At 45.4% G+C, this 22,347-nt stretch overlaps 1 protein-coding gene across 1 annotated transcript in view; it reads left to right on the forward strand.

The window, feature by feature from the left end:
- LOC309553571 (A.superbus venom factor 1-like) overlaps positions 1–22,347 on the forward strand; it is a 476,096-nt gene that overhangs the window by 151,244 nt on the left and 302,505 nt on the right. The window contains exons 12-13 of the mRNA XM_082254843.1: positions 5,291–5,491; positions 18,150–18,341. Of these exons, the coding sequence (XP_082110969.1) occupies positions 5,291–5,491; positions 18,150–18,341 (393 nt within the window). The remainder of the gene's footprint in view (positions 1–5,290; positions 5,492–18,149; positions 18,342–22,347) is intronic.

The raw sequence follows: 22,347 nt of genomic DNA on the forward strand, positions 1-22,347 counted from the left end.
TGTTTTCATTCATTCCCCAATGGAAAGTGGAGGCGGGTCATTGGTAGCGTCACTTCCGGTGACGTAGCGGCCTCCCCGTTTTGGATATCAGATGGAGGTTTGATCTGCATGCCAGCTTTGCATTTTAATAGCACAGCATGCCATCACTATTTGTTATTATAACATCTGTCCTGATTGGATCCTGGATGACGCGGACGCCCCTAATTGGTGAACCAAAAGGAGGCTTGACCCGCATGCCGGCGCCATATTGCAATAGCGCGGGTGTCATTAATTTTGAACCTCATCAGCTGTTCCTCTACATCTATATAAATACAAGGTATGTTGATTCAGGCACCAGGCTAATTCCTTTGAAAATGTTATGTGTAATGAAATGTGTTAGGATTGTCAAGAGTGCCGAACTGTATTGAATGCTCCTTACCATCTGACTCATTGTAAGTGCATTTCTTTATTTAAATAAATCATTTAAAACGGTATCACGCTATGGTGTCTCTCCAGTTTATCCCACCACATACATTCTGGAGTGGGGATTTCTAGATATCTTCGTGTGGACCATCCTTGAGGAGCCTCCAATACCTGTCAGAGAATCTGTGAAAGCCTTTACCAGCTGGTTCCAGGGAGATCTTCACTTTCAGCCTGCATGACCCAATTGCTATATGGTATTTTGGGTCCATGCAATCTGGTGAGCGAACTATATTTTCTATTGGTGTGGGATCTGTTACTGTCACAAGTCAGCAATTTTTTTTCCTGTGTGGGACTGGTCTTCTCAAGTTTTTCAATATCATTGGACTTTGTTTATTCACGATTTCTAGTGTATATTTATTTGTACCTTCATTTTTGAGCGCTGCACTATTTTATTTTACATTTGGATGCCATCACAGTCTGTTGGAGTGTCAGCAGCAATTTTTCACCATAATTTTGTTAGCGCAGTATTTCACTTTATTCCTTATACATGTCTATAGCATGTCTGCAGTCTCTGACTGTGTCTTAAAGCATGTACAGTTTCTGACCATCTCCTGTAGAATCAGGGCCGCTGATAGAAATCATGGGGCCCCGTACAGCCTACCTGATGGGGCCCCTTAAGCCCCACCCATGGCCCCACCCCTGGCTCCTCCCTAGACCCCACCCCTGGCTCCTCCTCAGACCCCGCCTTGAAACAAAGTGCAGTTTTGTCTTCAAGTGATATTTATCTTCCTCCAGCCAGTTATAGGTTTGATTATCCAAAAGGAATACTGATTTCAGATGGGAACAGACCTCTTTAATATCTACAGTATATGTAATAAAAACCAATAATGAATGAATGAAGCAATATTTTGAAAAATGTTTTACCACTGAGAGGGGGCTTACAATGATCAGCTTTTAATGAGCTTTTAGTTATTCATGTAAAATCTTCACAGATCCCAGGAGGCTACAGAAGCTGGGAATGACACACAGTGGTTTGCTACAGGCACTTCTATGGAATGCTGTGTAGCACAGTTTGAAGCACAGGAAAATATTTTTTCAGCTTCTGGGTTTAGTGTTAAGTGCCGGTTCACATATATGCGATGCGGGAACCCTGAAAATCCACTGCGGGTTCCCGCATCGCATTCAACTCACAAGCAAGCAGTTCACACTGCCATATGCGAATTACTGGGGGTGTCAAAACAAAGTTAACAACACCACCAGATCAGTTTGCATATTGCAGTGCGAACTGTCAGTTCGGACATGAATCAAATCGCATAGGTGTTACCCACCAAGTGATCCGATTCTGCTGCGGACCAAAAAAGGGTCCTATGCGAGTTTTGTCCGAATGCAATGCAAATTTAGCCATACAATCTGTATGGCTGAATTTGCATCACACAGACATTGCATGTGATTTTCAGAGCAGTGCGCTCCGAATCAAATGCAATGTCTGACATCGCTCTAATGTGAACCAGGACTAAATCCTGGCTTTCACAGACAGTCAGTGATTCTAGTACTAAATCCAAAGGGGGGCATACAGAAAATGCTGAGGCTAAACTAGCTGTTTTGAAATGGCACTGGGGTGGCTCTGAAATAAATTGCCGCCAGTGCTCTCCCTACTCCATTTTAAAGCAGTGGTGATGGGAACTCAGGCCTCATATACATGGAGGCTAAAAATAAGCTGGGCATAACATTTCTGCATATACAGCCTTCTACCACCGTATACAGCCTTCTACCACAGTATACAGCCTTCTACCACCGTATACAGCCTTCCACCACTGTATACAGCCTTATACCACTGTATACAGCCTTCTACCACCCTGTACAGCCTTCTACCACCATATACAGCCTTCTACCACTTTATACAGCCTTCTACCACCATATACAGCCTTCTACCACCGTATACAGCCTTCTACCACTGTATACAGCCTTCTACCACTGTATACAGCATTCTACCACTGTATACAGCCTTCTACCACCCTGTACAGCCTTCTACCACCATATACAGCCTTCTACCACTTTATACAGCCTTCTACCACCGTATACAGCCTTCTACCACCGTATACAGCCTTCTACCACTGTATACAGCCTTCCACCACTGTATACAGCCTTCTACCAATGTATACAGCCTTCTACCACCCTGTACAGCCTTCTACCGCCATATACAGCCTTCTACCACTTTATACAGCCTTCTACCACCATATACAGCCTTCTACCACCGTATACAGCCTTCCACCACTGTATACAGCCTTCTACCACTGTATACAGCCTTCTACCACCCTGTACAGCCTTCTACCACCATATACAGCCTTCTACCACTGTATACAGCCTTCTAACACCATATACAGCCTTCTACCACCGTATACAGCCTTCTACCACTGTATACAGCCTTCTACCACTGTATACAGCATTCTACCACTGTATACAGCCTTCTACCACTGTATACAGCCTTCTACTACTGTATACAGCCTTCTACCACCGTATACAGCCTTCTAACACTGTATACAGCCTTCTACCACTGTATACAGCCTTCTACCACCATATACAGCCTTCTACTACCGTATACAGCCTTCTACCACTGTATACAGCCATCTACCACCCGTATACAGCCTTCTACCACTGTATACAGCCTTCTACCACTGTATACAGCCTTCTACTACTGTATACAGCCTTCTACCACCGTATACAGCCTTCTAACACTGTATACAGCCTTCTACCACTGTATACAGCCTTCTACCACCATATACAGCCTTCTACTACCGTATACAGCCTTCTACCACTGTATACAGCCATCTACCACCCGTATACAGCCTTCTACCACTGTATACAGCCTTCTACCACAGTATACAGCCTTCTACCACTGTATACAGCCTTCTACCACTGTATACAGCCTTCTACTACTGTATACAGCCTTCTACCACCGTATACAGCCTTCTACCACTGTATATAGCCTTCTACCTGTATACAGCCTTCTACCACTGTATACAGCCTTCTACCACTGTATACAGCCTTCTACCACTGTATGCAGCCTTCTTTACAAGTTCATGTTCTCTTGATAAAAGCTGATGCTTCAGATATTGTATATAGATCTTCCAGTTCATCTCACTGCTCCTCTCTGCACTCTCTTCTGTTTTCTGTCTCTGTCTCTCTCTTTCTCTCTTCCCTCCCTCATTCGTTCACTCTGATCCTCTTCCTTTTCTTTTTTTTTTTTTGGTATCTCATTATTCCCTCTCTCTCCATATATCTTTCTGCTCTCTCTTTCTGCCTCTCTGCCCATTTCTGTTTCTTTATCTATCTATATATTCTACCTCTCTCTGCTTTATCTCTATCATTTTAGTCTCTCTCCCTCTCTATCTATCTTTATTCTGTATTATATAATCTTTTATCTCTCTGTCTCTTTCTTTTTCTTTCTCTCTTCTTCTCTTTCTTTCTATCTCTATCTATCTCTCTCCCTCTTTATTTTTCTCTCTCTGTCCCTCTCTCTTTCTGCCTACCTCTCTGCTTCTTCCTCCATTTCTCTTTTTCTTTCTTCCTCTATCTCTCTCCATCTTTATCTTATATTATATAATATTTATCTATCTCTCTCTTTTTCTCTGTCTCTCTTTCTGTCTGCCCCTCCATCTGTAATTCTCTCTCTTTCTCTCTCGATTTGTGTCCTTTCAGTTCTGTTCCATTTTTTGGAACGGAACAGAGCCATATTTTTCTTCTGTTAAAAAAATGGAATGGATGCAAAATCGGATGTCAGGGGTGTCATCCGCTGACAACCGCAATCCCCATAGACATACATTATGTCAGTATATCATCCGCAAACGGATGGGATGATATGCGGACATACGGAGCAGATGACACAAGTGTCATTCGTTTCCGTGAAAAAAGTGCCGCAGCGGAAGAAGAAATCGGAGCGACGTGTGAAAGAGCCCTTATGAGTTCAGACACACCTGACTGTTCTGCTGTGTTAGGCACTGTCTGGCAGCCTCACAATCACGAACCTCTTCTTCTCCTCACTTACCTCTTCTTCTCCTCAGTTCCTGTAGTGCTGCTGCTGCTTCCTCTGCCGCCTCACGGCTTCCAGGCCGAGTGGGGAGCAGAGCTGAGTGCCATGAGCAGAGGAATACAGATCACTCCACCAGGGCAGGGAAGGCAAAAAGCAGGCTGCAGGCAAGAACCCTATGTGGATCGGGCACTGAATTGAGCACTAAACAGAAGAAGTAGTCCCTCCCACACCTGCCAGCACATTATTGCAGAGGGGCCCAGAAAAAGGAAAAACATGCCCAGTTAAGTAAGTAGGAGAGGGGATGCTGTTAATTCAAAAGGATTTTTTTTTTTATTCTGCACTATGTTTTTGATTTTAGATTGCCCGGGCCCCCCTGCTGAGCTGAGGACTCCGGGCCCGATACAACAGGGGGGCCAGTTGTACTGGCTTATTAGCGGCCCTGTGCAGAATGCTTGCAGTGTCTGACCATCTCACGTAGCATGTCTACAGTCTTTGTTGACCATCTTCTGAAACATGTCTGCAGTCTCTGACCACCTCTTGTAGCATGTCTGGAGTATTTGACCTTCTCCTGTAGTATGTCAGGAGACTCAGAACATCTCCCGTAGCATGGCTACAGTCTCTGACCATCTATTGTAGCATGTCTGCAGTCTTTGACAATTCCATATAGCATTACATACACTGAATACTTTATGTGACCCTTTGATGATGTCAGGAGCCGCACCTGAGGCCTTCAGTGTCAGGTGAGTCTACCACAACTGCCTTATATCTGGAAATGGAGGCTGGTTCAGGAATAAATTCAGCATTGTTTTATCAGTTTTCAAAATTAAACTCTATATTATATCACCTTCTCCTCTTTAGGTGAGAACGTCTCAGGGTTTGGAAGCGGACAGAGAAGCCTCTGCAACGATGACAGCGGTTGCCTACAATTCAAACGGCAATTATCTACATATTGGTATCACCACTTCCGAGGTCAAACCTGGAGATAACCTTAATGTGAACTTCAACATTCGCAACACCAATCCTGCAGTTCAAAACCAAATCACTCACTTCACCTACGTGGTAATTCCACTGTTTTATTTATTCTCCATGGGATGTTAGCCTCTAGAATAAGATAAAATGCCACCCCACCAATTTGATAAGGCAAAGCAGTTTATACTAAGATTGTTGAATTCTTTGTTGGTTCATTTGGGAGCCCCCCACCCAAGGACAATCCTTTGATCTATGTGTGATGAAGACCCAGTTGGCATCCCACCTCGATTAGTCGGTGGATGACACAAAACATTATGGAAGCACCTTCTCTTATAATGTCATTGCCTCACTGTAGTAGTAAAGTGTTTCCTTATTAGGACCATGATTTTTACTACTACTGTAGGTCCCTACATGTCAGGCAGATGGCCTGTGTGTCCATGCCGCTGGTAAGTGCTGCCCTTACCATTCATGGTGCTTTAGGTGATGAGTAGGGTTGAGCGGACACCTAGATGTCCGTGTTCGACGGGTTCGGCCGAACTTTAAAAAAAAGTCCGGGTCCGTGTCCCGGACTTTTACCGAACTTTTCCCGGACACCGAACCCCATTGAAGTCAATGGGGACCCGAACTTTAAGGCACTAAAATGGCTCTAAAACACCAAAGGAAAGGGCTAGAGTGCTGCAAATGGCAGCAAAACGTAATTAAGAGCATGGCAAGTGCTCTGCAAACAAATGTGGATAGGGAAATAACTTAAAACAACAAAAAAAAACAGAAAAATAAAACAATGTTCTTCTTCATCTCTGAAGGACGAGGCCCATATGGAGTAGGAGGGAGGTTGAGGTGGTGGTGGATGTGGCGGTGACATAGGCGTGCGCACAGGGTGTGCTGGGTGTGCCTGGGCACACCCTAATCACCTAGGGCACATAGCATTGCCAGTGAGGAGATGGGAAAGATCTCCCTGGGACCTGCTCTGCTCTATTTCTCCTTGCCTACAGGTACATGGCCCCGATACATTACTCTCCCTGCTGGCAAACACATGCATGTGTATTTCAACTTTGGGGTGCACACCTTAATGCAATAGGCTGCGCACACCTATGGGCGGTGTAGGTGGAAGCGGCGGTGGAGGAGGACCAGGGCCGGATTAACAGCATCATGGGCTTGGTGCTGAGGATTTTGAAGGGCCTTAGGGCCGTGCCTTGCCATGCACCCAGAGGAGGAAGGGTGCAGCCATGCATGCCTAATTCAACATGGGATGCTGTCTCTGAAGCCCATAAACACATCCATGCATCGCCAACTGTCCCTCCTTGTCCGGCCTTCACGCTGTGTGGGGAGGTTCTGAGGGTGCTGCCTGGGGAAGCGAGCATAGAAGCCAGACTTCTGTGTTTACAAGTGACAGAAGAGCGGTAACAGTGAATATGGCCAACCCGGGGCCTATATAAAAGGTAGGGGCCTGGAGCTGCAGCTCCAATAGACCCTACATTAATCTGGCCCTGAGGAGGAGGACGAGGTAGCCAACACTGCTTCTTTTCACAAATTTTAAATGAGGGTACACCCCAAAAGAGTGAGAAAGAGCAAAAATGGAACAATGGGTGGGTAAGGTCGGTATCCATTGCTATTCTGCATAAGGTACGGAAAAGTCCCGTGGGATCCATGCCTGGTTCATTTTAATGAACGTGAGCTTGTCCACATTGTCTCTGGACAGGCGGCTGCGCTTGTCTGTTATAACGCCCCCAGCCGTGCTAAATACCCGTTCAGATAATACACTGGCTGCAGGGCACGCCAGCACCTCCAAGGCGTAAAGGGCAAGCTCAGGCCATGTGCCCAATTTGGAGACCCAGAAGTTGAAGGGGGCAGACCCGTCATTCACTACATGTAGGCGTGTGCACACATACTGCTCCACCATGTTGGTAAAATGCTGCCTCCTGCTAAGACGTTCCATCTGAGCTGCTGGTGCTGCTGTTTGTTGTGGCGTGCTGACAAAGCTTTTCCACATTTCGGCCATGCTAACCCTGCCTTCTGAGGTGCTGGCGGTGCCCTGGTTGCGTTGGCGACCTCCTCCTCCTCCTCCTCTGCCTTGTGCTTCCACTGTGGCCCCGCTGTCAGATGGGAATGCCAGCAGCATGGCGTCTACCAGCGTGCGCTTGTACTCGCGCATCTTGCGATCGCGCTCCAGTGAGTGAATTAAGGACGGTACGTTGTCCTTGTAACGGGGATCCAGCAGCGTGGCCACCCAGTAATCAGCACAAGTTAGAATGTGGGCAACTCGGCGGTCGTTGTGGAGACACTGCAGCATGTAATCGCTCATGTGTGCCAGGCTGCCCAGAGGCAACGAAAGGCTGTCCTCTGTGGGAGGTGTATGGTCCGTGTCCTCTGTATCCCCCCAGCCACGCACCAGTGATGGCCATGAGCTGGCCTGGGTGCCACCCTGCTGTGAACATGGTTCCATCTCCTCCTCCAGCTCCTCCTCCTCCTCATCCTCCTCATCCTCCAGAACTGTGCCCCTGCTGGACAATTGCGTCCCTGGCGTTTGCGTGTGCAGGAACCCACCCTCGGAGCCCCTTGCGAATGACTGCCCTGAAAGCCTTGGAAATGTTACCTCTTCATCCTCCTCCTCCTCCTCATCCTGTGCCACATCCTCTTCCATCATCGCCCGAATTGTTTTTTCAAGGAGGCATAGAAGTGGGATAGTTAAGCTGAGAACGGCGTCATTGCCACTGGCCATGTTGGTGGAGTACTCAAAACAGCGCAACAAGGCACACAGGTCTCGCATGGAGGCCCAGTTATTGGTGGTGAAGTGGTGCTGTTCCGCAGAGCGACTCACGCGTGCGTGCTGCAGCTGAAACTCCACTATGGCCTGCTGCTGCTCGCACAGTCTTTCCAGCATGTGCAAGGTGGAGTTCCACCTTGTGGGCACGTCACATATGAGGCGGTGAGCGGGAAGGCCGAAGTTACGCTGCAGCGCTGCCAGGCGAGCAGCAGCAGGGTGAGAACGCCGAAAGTGCGCACAAACGGCCCGCACTTTCTGCAGCAGCTCTGACATATCGGGGTAGTTTTTAAGGAACCTCTGCACCACCAAATTCAGCACATGCGCCAGGCAAGGGATGTGCGTCAAACCGGCTAGGCCCAGAGCTGCTATGAGATTTCGCCCGTTATCGCACACCACCAGGCCGGGCTTGAGGCTCGCTGGCAGCAACCACTCATTTGTCTGCTGTTCCATGCTCCTCCACAACTCCTGCGCGGTGTGTGGTTTGTCCCCCAAACAGGCAAGTTGTAAAACTGCCTGCTGTCGTTTACCCCTGGCCGTGCTGAAGTTGGTGGTGAAGGTGTTACGCTGTCCGGATGAGGAGGCGGTAGAGGATGAGGAAGCGGAGTAGGAGGAGTTAGGAACAGGAGGCAAACTGAAGCGCCCTGCAATCCTCGGTGGTGGAAGGACATGCGCCAAATTGCTATCCGCCTCAGGCCCATCCGCCACTGCATTTACCCAGTGTGCCGTTAGGGAGATATAACGCCCCTGACCGTGCTTACTGGTCCACGTATCCGTAGTTAGGTGGACCTTGGCACAGATGGCGTTGCGCAGTGCACACCTGATTTTTTCCCCCACTTGGTTGTGCAGGGAAGGGATGGCTTGCCTGGAAAAGTAGTGGCGGCTGGGCACGACGTACTGTGGGACAGCCACCGACATAAGGTTTTTAAAACTGTGCGTCTCCACCAGACGGAATGACAGCATTTCAAAGGCCAATAATTTTGAAATGCTGGCATTCAGGGCCAGGGATCGCGGGTGGGTAGGGGGGTACTTCCTCTTCCTCTCAAGTGTTTGGGAGATGGAAAGCTGAACGCTTCCACGGGACATTGTGGAGATGGTTGTTGGTGACCCAGGTGGTGGTGTTGCTGACAGATCGTCTGTTTGCGGGGTGGCAGGTGCCGGTATCACTACAGATGTGGCTGGAGCGGCCGAGACTGCAGCAGAAGAGGAAGCAGGATGAGCCAGAGACGTTTCTTGGTTTTGAAGGTGTGTACTCCACTGCAGCTCGTGCTTTGCACTTAGATGCCTGATCATGCAGGTTGTGCTCAGGTTGAGAAGGTTCATGCCTCGCTTCAAGCTCTGATTGCACAGGGTGCAAACCACTCGTGTCCTGTCATCAGCACATTTTCTAAAGAACTTCCACGCTAGAGAACTCCTTTGAGCTGACTTTGGTGCGCTCGTTCCCTTGCTGCGTTGGGCAGTAGCGGGCGTAGTGTCTAGGGCACGGCCGCTCCGCTTCTGCACCCTGCTCCCTCTTCTGCTGTGCTGGTGGCTCTGTGCGACCACCGCCTCTTCCTCCAAACTACTCAGTTCACCTGCATGACGTTCATTCCATGTGGGGTCGAGGACCTCATCGTCCTCCACATCATCTTCCACCCAGTCTTCACCCCTGCCCTCCTTGTCGGTCTCCACAATGCTGAACGCCGCAGCAGTTGGCACCTGCGTTTCGTCATCATCGGAGACGTGCTGCGATGATCCTTGCATGTACTCATCTTGAGGAATAAGTGGTTGGGCATCGCTGCACTCAATCTCTTCCACTTCTGGGGCAGGGCTAGGTGGATGGCCCTGGGAAACCCTGCTGACAGAGTCCTCAAAAAGAATAAGAGACTGCTGTATGGCTTGGGGCTCAGACTGCTGGCCTGATTTGCAAGGGGGTGAGGTGAAAGACGGTTGGACATTGGCTGCAGGTGCCAACTCTGACCTTTCTGCAGTAGACTGGGTGGGAGACAATGTGAAGGAACTGGAGGCACTGTCAGCAGCAAACCAATCTACTATCGCCTCAACTTGTTCTGGCCTCATCACTTCTAGGGGCGTTTGATGCCCTACCAAATACTGATGCAGGTTCTGTCGCCTACTCACACTTGAGGAAGGTGTTTCACTTGTGCGTGTAGCTGGCACAGATCGACCATGTCCTCTCCTTGCAACAGGAGCTCTACCAGCAGCACCACGACCCAGGCCACGGCCCTTATTTGACGGTCTCCTCATATTTCTGTAATTTAAGATCTTGCCCTAGAAAGGTTTTTATTGAATAGCGGAATAGAAAATATGATCCAAAAAAAGTGTATGTATATCACACGTACACAACCACACTAGGCCCCAATTACTATTGTTTGTACCCCTAAAAGGCTAGATGAGGAGTAGGGGGGGTATGGAACAGGCAGCACCCTCAAACCTTCAGAAGTATGAGATGAACCCCAACAACTTGGAAAGGTGGATCTCTCTCACACGTACCGACACAGACTATCCCGCAATTCAATTGATCCCCAAAGGTTTTTATTGAATAGCGGAATAGGAAATATGATCAAAAAAAGTGTATGTATCTCACACGTACAGAAACACACTAGGCCCCAATTACTATTGTTTGTACACCTAAAAGGATGGATGAGGAGGAGGAGGAGTATGGAACAGGCAGCACCCTCAAAGCTTCAGAAGTATGAGATGAACCCCAAAAACTTGGAAAGGTGGATCTCACACGTACCGACACAGACTATCCCGCAATTTAATTGATCCCCAAAGGTTTTTATTGAATAGCGGAATAGGAAATATGATCAAAAAATGTGTATGTATCTCACACGTACAGAAGCACACTAGGCCCCAATTACTATTGTTTGTACACCTAAAAGGATGGATGAGGAGGAGGAGGAGTATGGAACAGGCAGCACCCTCAAAGCTTCAGAAGTATGAGATGAACCCCAAAAACTTGGAAAGGTGGATCTCACACGTACCGACACAGACTATCCCGCAATTTAATTGATCCCCAAAGGTTTTTATTGAATAGCGGAATAGGAAATATGATCAAAAAAAGTGTATGTATCTCGCACGTACAGAAACACACTAGGCCCCAATTACTATTGTTTGTACACCTAAAAGGATGGATGAGGAGGAGGAGGAGTATGGAACAGGCAGCACCCTCAAAGCTTCAGAAGTATGAGATGAACCCCAAAAACTTGGAAAGGTGGATCTCACACGTACCGACACAGACTATTCCGCAATTTAATTGATCCCCAAAGGTTTTTATTGAATAGCGGAATAGGAAATATGATCAAAAAATGTGTATGTATCTCACACGTACAGAAGCACACTAGGCCCAAATTACTATTGTTTGTACACCTAAAAGGATGGATGAGGAGGAGGAGGAGTATGGAACAGGCAGCACCCTCAAAGCTTCAGAAGTATGAGATGAACCCCAAAAACTTGGAAAGGTGGATCTCACACGTACCGACACAGACTATCCCGCAATTTAATTGATCCCCAAAGGTTTTTATTGAATAGCGGAATAGGAAATATGATCAAAAAAAGTGTATGTATCTCGCACGTACAGAAACACACTAGGCCCCAATTACTATTGTTTGTACACCTAAAAGGATGGATGAGGAGGAGGAGGAGTATGGAACAGGCAGCACCCTCAAAGCTTCAGAAGTATGAGATGAACCCCAAAAACTTGGAAAGGTGGATCTCACACGTACCGACACAGACTATTCCGCAATTTAATTGATCCCCAAAGGTTTTTATTGAATAGCGGAATAGGAAATATGATCAAAAAATGTGTATGTATCTCACACGTACAGAAGCACACTAGGCCCCAATTACTATTGTTTGTACACCTAAAAGGATGGATGAGGAGGAGGAGGAGTATGGAACAGGCAGCACCCTCAAAGCTTCAGAAGTATGAGATGAACCCCAAAAACTTGGAAAGGTGGATCTCACACGTACCGACACAGACTATTCCGCAATTTAATTGATCCCCAAAGGTTTTTATTGAATAGCGGAATAGGAAATATGATCAAAAAATGTGTATGTATCTCACACGTACAGAAGCACACTAGGCCCCAATTACTATTGTTTGTACACCTAAAAGGATGGATGAGGAGGAGGAGGAGTATGGAACAGGCAGCACCCTCAAAGCTTCAGAAGTATGAGATGAACCCCAAAAACTTGGAAAGGTGGATCTCACACGTACCGACACAGACTATCCCGCAATTTAATTGATCCCCAAAGGTTTTTATTGAATAGCGGAATAGGAAATATGATCAAAAAAAGTGTATGTATCTCGCACGTACACAACCACACTAGGCCCCAATTACTATTGTTTGTACCCCTAAAAGGCTAGATGAGGAGTAGGGGGGGTATGGAACAGGCAGCACCCTCAAACCTTCAGAAGTATGAGATGAACCCCAACAACTTGGAAAGGTGGATCTCTCTCACACGTACCGACACAGACTATCCCGCAATTCAATTGATCCTCAAAGGTTTTTATTGAATAGCGGAATAGGAAATATGATCAAAAAAAGTGTATGTATCTCGCACGTACACAACCACACTAGGCCCCAATTACTATTGTTTGTACCCCTAAAAGGCTAGATGAGGAGTAGGGGGGGTATGGAACAGGCAGCACCCTCAAACCTTCAGAAGTATGAGATGAACCCCAACAACTTGGAAAGGTGGATCTCTCTCACACGTACCAACACAGACTATCCCCCAATTTAACTGATCCCCAGAGGTTTTTGATTAAATAGCGGAATAGAAAATATGATCCCAAAAAAGTGTATGTATATCACACGTACACAACCACACTAGGCCCCAATTACTATTGTTTGTACCCCTAAAAGGCTAGGAGTAGGGGGAGTATGGAACAGGCAGCACCCTCAAACCTTCAGAAGTATGAGATGAACCCCAACAACTTGGAAAGGTGGATCTCTCTCACACGTACCAACACAGACTATCCCCCAATTTAACTGATCCCCAAAGGTTTTTGATTAAATAGCGGAATAGAAAATATGATCCCAAAAAAGTGTATGTATATCACACGTACACAACCACACTAGGCCCCAATTACTATTGTTTGTACCCCTAAAAGGCTAGGAGTAGGGGGAGTATGGAACAGGCAGCACCCTCAAACCTTCAGAAGTATGAGATGAACCCCAACAACTTGGAAAGGTGGATCTCTCTCACACGTACCAACACAGACTATCCCCCAATTTAACTGATCCCCAAAGGTTTTTGATTAAATAGCGGAATAGAAAATATGATCCCAAAAAAGTGTATGTATATCACACGTACACAACCCCACTAGGCCCCAATTACTATTGTTTGTACCCCTAAAAGGCTAGGAGTAGGGGGGAGTATGGAACAGGCAGCACCCTCAAACCTTCAGAAGTATGAGATGAACCCCAACAACTTGGAAAGGTGGATCTCTCTCACACGTACCAACACAGACTATCCCCCAATTTAACTGATCCCCAGAGGTTTTTGATTAAATAGCGGAATAGAAAATATGATCCCAAAAAAGTGTATGTATATCACACGTACACAACCACACTAGGCCCCAATTACTATTGTTTGTACCCCTAAAAGGCTAGGAGTAGGGGGAGTATGGAACAGGCAGCACCCTCAAACCTTCAGAAGTATGAGATGAACCCCAACAACTTGGAAAGGTGGATCTCTCTCACACGTACCAACACAGACTATCCCCCAATTTAACTGATCCCCAAAGGTTTTTGATTAAATAGCGGAATAGAAAATATGATCCCAAAAAAGTGTATGTATATCACACGTACACAACCACACTAGGCCCCAATTACTATTGTTTGTACCCCTAAAAGGCTAGGAGTAGGGGGAGTATGGAACAGGCAGCACCCTCAAACCTTCAGAAGTATGAGATGAACCCCAACAACTTGGAAAGGTGGATCTCTCTCACACGTACCAACACAGACTATCCCCCAATTTAACTGATCCCCAAAGGTTTTTGATTAAATAGCGGAATAGAAAATATGATCCCAAAAAAGTGTATGTATATCACACGTACACAACCACACTAGGCCCCAATTACTATTGTTTGTACCCCTAAAAGGCTAGGAGTAGGGGGGAGTATGGAACAGGCAGCACCCTCAAACCTTCAGAAGTATGAGATGAACCCCAACAACTTGGAAAGGTGGATCTCTCTCACACGTACCAACACAGACTATCCCCCAATTTAACTGATCCCCAGAGGTTTTTGATTAAATAGCGGAATAGAAAATATGATCCCAAAAAAGTGTATGTATATCACACGTACACAACCACACTAGGCCCCAATTACTATTGTTTGTACCCCTAAAAGGCTAGGAGTAGGGGGAGTATGGAACAGGCAGCACCCTCAAACCTTCAGAAGTATGAGATGAACCCCAACAACTTGGAAAGGTGGATCTCTCTCACACGTACCAACACAGACTATCCCCCAATTTAACTGATCCCCAAAGGTTTTTGATTAAATAGCGGAATAGAAAATATGATCCCAAAAAAGTGTATGTATATCACACGTACACAACCACACTAGGCCCCAATTACTATTGTTTGTACCCCTAAAAGGCTAGGAGTAGGGGGAGTATGGAACAGGCAGCACCCTCAAACCTTCAGAAGTATGAGATGAACCCCAACAACTTGGAAAGGTGGATCTCTCTCACACGTACCAACACAGACTATCCCCCAATTTAACTGATCCCCAAAGGTTTTTGATTAAATAGCGGAATAGAAAATATGATCCCAAAAAAGTGTATGTATATCACACGTACACAACCACACTAGGCCCCAATTACTATTGTTTGTACCCCTAAAAGGCTAGGAGTAGGGGGAGTATGGAACAGGCAGCACCCTCAAACCTTCAGAAGTATGAGATGAACCCCAACAACTTGGAAAGGTGGATCTCTCTCACACGTACCAACACAGACTATCCCCCAATTTAACTGATCCCCAGAGGTTTTTGATTAAATAGCGGAATAGAAAATATGATCCCAAAAAAGTGTATGTATATCACACGTACACAACCACACTAGGCCCCAATTACTATTGTTTGTACCCCTAAAAGGCTAGGAGTAGGGGGAGTATGGAACAGGCAGCACCCTCAAACCTTCAGAAGTATGAGATGAACCCCAACAACTTGGAAAGGTGGATCTCTCTCACACGTACCAACACAGACTATCCCCCAATTTAACTGATCCCCAGAGGTTTTTGATTAAATAGCGGAATAGAAAATATGATCCCAAAAAAGTGTATGTATATCACACGTACACAACCACACTAGGCCCCAATTACTATTGTTTGTACCCCTAAAAGGCTAGGAGTAGGGGGGAGTATGGAACAGGCAGCACCCTCAAACCTTCAGAAGTATGAGATGAACCCCAACAACTTGGAAAGGTGGATCTCTCTCACACGTACCAACACAGACTATCCCCCAATTTAACTGATCCCCAAAGGTTTTTGATTAAATAGCGGAATAGAAAATATGATCCCAAAAAAGTGTATGTATATCACACGTACACAACCACACTAGGCCCCAATTACTATTGTTTGTACCCCTAAAAGGCTAGATGAGGAGTAGGGGGAGTATGGAACAGGCAGCACCCTCAAACCTTCAGTATGAGATTGTGTTCACTGTACCCCACAAAGATTGAGTTCACTGCACCCCACAATGATTGTGTTCACTGCACCCCACAAAGATTGTGTTCACTGCACCTCACAAAGATTGTGTTCACTGTACCCCCCAAAGATTTTGTTCACTGCACCCCACAAAGATTCTGTTCACTGTACCCCACAAAGATTGTGTTCACTGCACCCCAAAAAGATTGTGTTCACTGCACCCCAAAAAGGATGTTGTTCACTGCACCCCAAAAAGGATGTTGTTCACTCCACCCCAAAAAGATTGTGTTCACTGCACCCCACAAAGATTGTGTTCACTGCACCCCAAAAAGATTGTGTTCACTGCACCCCAAAAATGATTTTGTTCACTGCACCCCAAAAAGGATTTTGTTCACTGCACCCCAAAAAGGATGTTGTTCACTCCACCCCAAAAAGATTGTGTTCACTGCACCCCAAAAAGATTGTGTTCACTGCACCCCACAAAGGATTTTGTTCACTGCACCCCAAAAAGATTGTGTTCACTGCACCCCAAAAAGGATGTTGTTCACTGCACCCCAAAAAGGATTTTGTTCACTGCACCCCAAAAAGATTGTGTTCACTGCACCCCACAAAGGATTTTGTTCACTGCACCCCACAAAGATTGTGTTCACTGCACACCAAAAAGGATTGTGTTCACTGCACCCCAAAAAGATTTTGTTCACTGCACCCCAAAAAGATTGTGTTCACTGCAGCCCAAAAAGATTGTGTTCACTGCAGCCCAAAAAGATTGTGTTCACTGCAGCCCAAAAAGATTGTGTTCACTGCAGCCCAAAAAGATTGTGTTCACTGCAGCCCAAAAAGATTGTGTTCACTGCAGCTCACACACAGAAAAATGGATGTGGATCACTGACACCTGCCTATCTCCAATCCCACACCACACAGCAATATCGATTGTAGTTTGTAGAACACAGTTTCCCTAAAATTCAGCAGACTCTGTCCCTAACAGGATTGAGAAGAGATCGTAGATCAGGATTGAGTGCAGATTCACCCCACCCCCCACACAGCAATATCGATTGTAGTTTGTAGAACACAGTTTCCCTAAAATTCAGCAGACTCTGTCCCTAACAGGATTGAGAAGAGATCGTAGATCAGGATTGAGTGCAGATTCACCCCACCCCCCACACAGCAATATCGATTGTAGTTTGTAGAACACAGTTTCCCTAAAATTCAGCAGACTCTGTCCCTAACAGGATTGAGAAGAGATCGTAGATCAGGATTGAGTGCAGATTCACCCCACCCCCCACACAGCAATATCGATTGTAGTTTGTAGAAGACACTGACCCTATATAATTCAGCAGACTCTATCCCTAAAATGCCTACAACTCGCCCTGCCTAAACACTCCGACCTGTCCCTCAATTCTATCCGGACACAAATGGTTTTTTCCTGCCTATCTTTCCCTAATCAGCAGCCAGCACGTTGATGTGTGCTCTCTGTCCCTGAATCTAAGCAGCATAATGACGCCGCTGCGGCTGCCTCGAACTTATAAAGACTTGGTCACATGCTTCAGACGGCCAATCACAGCTACTGAGACATTTGCAGGCATGGCTGGGATGGCTTAAGGCACACCAGTTAAACGATTGTTGATTGGCTGTTGAAAGCCCGCCATGAAAAGAGCGCCAAAGCATGCAAAACCCGGAAATAAAACGACCGAACACGGATTTTTACCCGAACATACAGTAAAGTGTCCGTGTCCGTGTTCGGGTACAAAAAATCCAATTATTCGGTACGAACACGAATAATACAGTCCGTGTTCGCTCAACACTAGTGATGAGCTGTCACTGAGATAAAGCACCCTTACAGGCACAATTGGAAGAGATATTAAGCCATCAAGCTGTGCCTGCATTTACATAACACTCTGCAACTGGCTGTACTTATGGCAATTGACTGCCCCTGGCCCATCTTAGGTATTCCACTGATTTTAAATATGTTATCATTAGAAATGACAAAGCCAGTTTTTTTTTTTTTTTTAGACTGAGGTATTTGTCTGGGTATTAGGATTGAGACATTCATTTTGCTTTTATTAGCTAACCCAACTTCAGAGACAAAGATGTTCTTAGGTTAACTTATCACAGCTCTGTCATTAGAAACCACATTTTAAAAACAGTTTTTTTTTAGACAGGAGTGTTTTACACCCTGTGTTCAGTGGAGCGAAGAAAATGGAAGCTTAATGTGTAGAACAGTGCTAACACAAATATTACCAGCGATGAAATGTTCATTTTTTCTTTTCTTTTTTCATTGGCGTTAAGGAGTGCACTTTTTACATGATTTTTATTATGTCTCTTACCTCTAAACAGATCATGAGCAAGGGCAGGGTGTTGAAAGTAGACAGGCAACAACGGCTGGCTGGCCAGACCCTGGTGACAATGAACCTTCCGATCACAATGGATTTCATACCATCGTTCCGCCTGATAGCATATTATATTGTAGGAAATTACATTGTATCTGACTCCATTTGGGTGGACGTGGAAGATACCTGTATGGGAACGGTGAGAACCATCACTTTCCTTAAACTTAATTATTCTGCTCTTTTCCAACTCAGTTTATATGAATGCTGTATATGTAATAATAATATGATTAATTTATATGTAATAATATATTCACCCTGTAAACAGGTGCTTACTAAGGGGTTGTTATGCCTTGTATGTTTTTTTTTTTTAGTAATTCTTTGTTTGTACTAAATGTTGTGTTGATTAATTATGTTGCTTTGCTGAGTTGGTGCCTCTGGTAATTCAGGGGTTGACTCTGCTGGTCAGGTTTTCCCAGGCTTTTTGGGTGGTACCACCCTCTGCTGGGGCCAACAGTTAATAAGAAAAGGAGCTGTGCTAAGTATGTGATTGCTACCTTACTTATATTTACCCCCTTGGCAGGAACCCTGCAGGGGTTCTAGGACAGGAACTAACGGACTTGAATAAAAACTGTAAAGATTTCCTATTCTCCAAAAGGTATGAATGCCTCAATGAGCAAGGGTGCCAAGAACGCACTTGTATTAGGAAAGGATATTTGTAAAGAAGTTATCTGTATCATTCTGTTGTATTTGAATTTGTTTTAGTAAAATACTTTATTACAAGACACTACAAAGAGAAGATGCTGTGCAAAGGCCTAATATGCAGGCAACCTAACCAGAGTTATATTGCAGCTGCTAAGGACTACAGTGTCTATGTGAATATAGCAGCCAGCCAGTCAGGAAGTGGAAGTGACCTGGCATAGGTGACGGAGGGCCCCAGTAGTGAAAGAGCTTGTGTGCCTAGGCTCCTTTCCAGTACCCCAAGCCCAGGTCTGATTTGTGTTATGGGGCCACCCTGTCTGTAACAGAAGATGGAGTGAGGCCTCAAGGGAACAAAGTCAAGCTCCCTGGAATTCAAGTTTGATTACAAGCAGGGTAAGATGTTAAACATATGGGTCAGTGTCACTGAGATGAGGTGATTGGGCTGATGGAGTCTGGTGCAAGTCAAGCGACACTGGCTCAGAAATGCAGCACGGCATTTTTTAAGGTTATATGTAGAGTTTTCACCTGTAATACCTGAATTTCCCAAAGTGAAATGTCCATAATAAAATAAAAAGAAAATGAAAAGAAAAATAAACCAAGTCCACTGTATAGTGCCAAAATGGTGTTCCCATCTTATACCATTGAAAATGATATCAAACACACACCGCCTCACGTGCCCTGGTGATCCCTCTCCCCAGCGGATAACGCAGTCACCAAAATTCAATGCCTCCCACTCTCATGGTTGGCACAAAACACTTGTGTGAATTATACCGCTGTAAAGATCAAAAGTTGTCACCATGTATCTTCATAGGAATCGATAATGGCCATTAACATGTGAAAGGAAGGATAGTACAGTAATATTTATTCAAAATGCTAAAAAGCCACTAACATTATAAAACATTATAAAAACACGCATTGGGTTTAATAATACTACTTTTTGTTTTTAATATGTGAGTGGCTTTCTAACATTTTAAACACATTTTATTGTTCTATTGGAGGAAATCTTTGCTTCACATGTTAATGGCCATTAATGATTGAGATACATGGTGACAACTTCTGATCTTTACAGGGAGATATTTCACACACATGTTTTTTTGCCAACCATGAGAGTGGGAGGCATTGAATTTTAGTGAGTGCGTTATCTGCTGGGGAGAGGGATCATCAGTGCACGTGGGGCGGTGTGTGTTTGATTATATTTTCAACGGGAGAAGATTTGAACACCATTTTGGTACTGTTTGGTACTAATCAAAATTCAGATGAAATTTGCATGGTTTGGAGATTCAGATTTATCTGAATCTCTGAATCACAATAGTAATGCATTTCAACTAATCCAAAATAAATTAATTCAAAATTCATTTGTTTCATCCAGATGACATGATGCGATCATTTGGGCTTTTTGTTAATGTTTGAAGCATCCGAAATAATGTAACAAGATAATGAATGATCCAAATTAATTTTAGTGAGTGTAGCGTGAATATTCTAATAGAATCCTTTTTGTATTGGGGTTGAACTTGAGAGACCATTCATTTCATTTGTATATGCGTGGCCCAACAAACAAAGTCAATTGGGAATAAGGAAATGAATTCAACCTAATACCATAACGAATTAATACATATTAATTCAGATGAATTTGTTTTATTCAGATGAATAAATATTTGACTCTGGGATAATCAGCTGATTCTTTTTGCATTAACATTTTTCATTATCATAAAAAATGCACTACATATGAAATGGATACATATGGCAAACAATTTAGTAAGATATAAATGTGAAATAAGATAATGATTCCTACTGTCTAGTGTTGAGCGAACACGGACTGTATTATTCGTGTTCGTACCGAATAATTGGATTTTTGTTACCCGAACACGGACCCGAAAACTTTACTGTATGTTCGGGTTTAAAATCCGTGTTCGGTCATTTTATTTCCTGTTTTGTATGTAATGGCGCGCTTTTAATGGCGAGCTTTCAACAGCCAATCAACAAGCGTTTACCTCGTGTGCCTTAAGCCATCCCAGCCATGCCTACTAATGTATTAGTAGCTGTGATTGGCCATCTGAAGCATGTGACCATGTCTTTATAAGTTCGAGAGCCCCCAGCGCGCCACATCATTCTGCTGTAGTTTAGGAACAGAGCACACAGAATACGTGCTGGCTGCTGATTAGGGACAGACAGTGATTCTGTGAAAAATTGTGTCCGAAAAGAATGCAGGGACAGGTCGGAGTGCAGGCAGGGAAAGTTATTAGAGCATTTTAGGGCCAGGCTGGAGATTAGGCAGGGTCAGTCTTCTACATCGATTTTGCTGTGTGGGGGGTGGTGCAGTGAACAATCTTTTTGCCCTCACTTGAGCCCACTGAGGAGGAGGAGGAGGGAGAAAAAAAAATCAATTTTTATCAGTCAGTTGTGTGCAGCGTTCATCTTAGATCTATTTTACTACAAGTTAAAAGGGATTTTTTTTTTTCCCCCTTCATAGCCTTTTTGCTCCAGTGCTGACTGTGACATAAGACACTGCTGTGTTCACATGTGCTATTGAGTGATTTTCAATTTTATACACTTTTTTTCTATTCCACTATTCAATATACACCCTTTTGGGTTAAAAAAAATGAAATCAACTTCCGGTTCCGGCTCCGCATGGAGTAGGTGAGCGCCCTGCAGCTCCTGCGGCGAGTCCCCTAAAAACTGCCTGAAAAACCTGCCCACAGCTCAGTACCGGCCTATACCCCTCACCGGAGGTCCATCGATCCCCAGGGACCCGGCGGCAACACTTTGCACCCCGCCAGATGGAGCGGTATCTCGAGAAGGCCACCTCGCGACCTCAGCCGGCCCCGCCACAAATCGAGGCCCCGGTCTCGGCCTGCTCTGGCGCGGCTGCGGAGCTGACAGATATGGACACCTCTCATCAGCAGCCGGGCACAATACAGCAGCCCTCTGCATTGACTCTCTCCCCCACGTTGCCAGGTACTTCCACAGAGCAAATAGCACAAGCAGTGGTGGCCTTGTTAACCCCCACCATCTCGACCTCTGTGGAGAAGGCTGTGGCTGCTGGCATGGCCAGCATAAAGAAGGAGCTAGAGGCACACTCTAAGAGGCTTAATGAGGCTGAATCCCGATTATCCAATGTTGAGGATGAGCTATATCAGATAGAGGGATCTGAACAGTCTCAGGACAAGCTTAATCGCATCATTATGGATAAACTGGAGGATCTGGAAAACAGATCGCGTCGGAGCAATCTGCGATTTATAGGGATCCCGGAGAACGTTGCCCCCTCTGCCATCCCTGAACTTTGTGCAAAAAAAATCCCCGCAGCTCTGGGGCTACATGGCACATGTGTGGTCGAACAGGCTCATAGGATGGGGTTGTACTCCGAAGATCGTAAGACTCCGCGCCCGATCATTGCGAAGTATCTGAACTATGCGGACAAGTCTGCTATCTCACAAAAATTTCGGCAAACTTCCAATTTCCAAATTGAAGGCATGAAGATTCTGATATTTGTGGACTATTCTGTTGAT

This window comes from Pelophylax lessonae, assembly GCF_965119305.1.
Source record: "Pelophylax lessonae genome assembly, chromosome: 4".
NCBI lineage: Eukaryota > Metazoa > Chordata > Amphibia > Anura > Ranidae > Pelophylax > Pelophylax lessonae.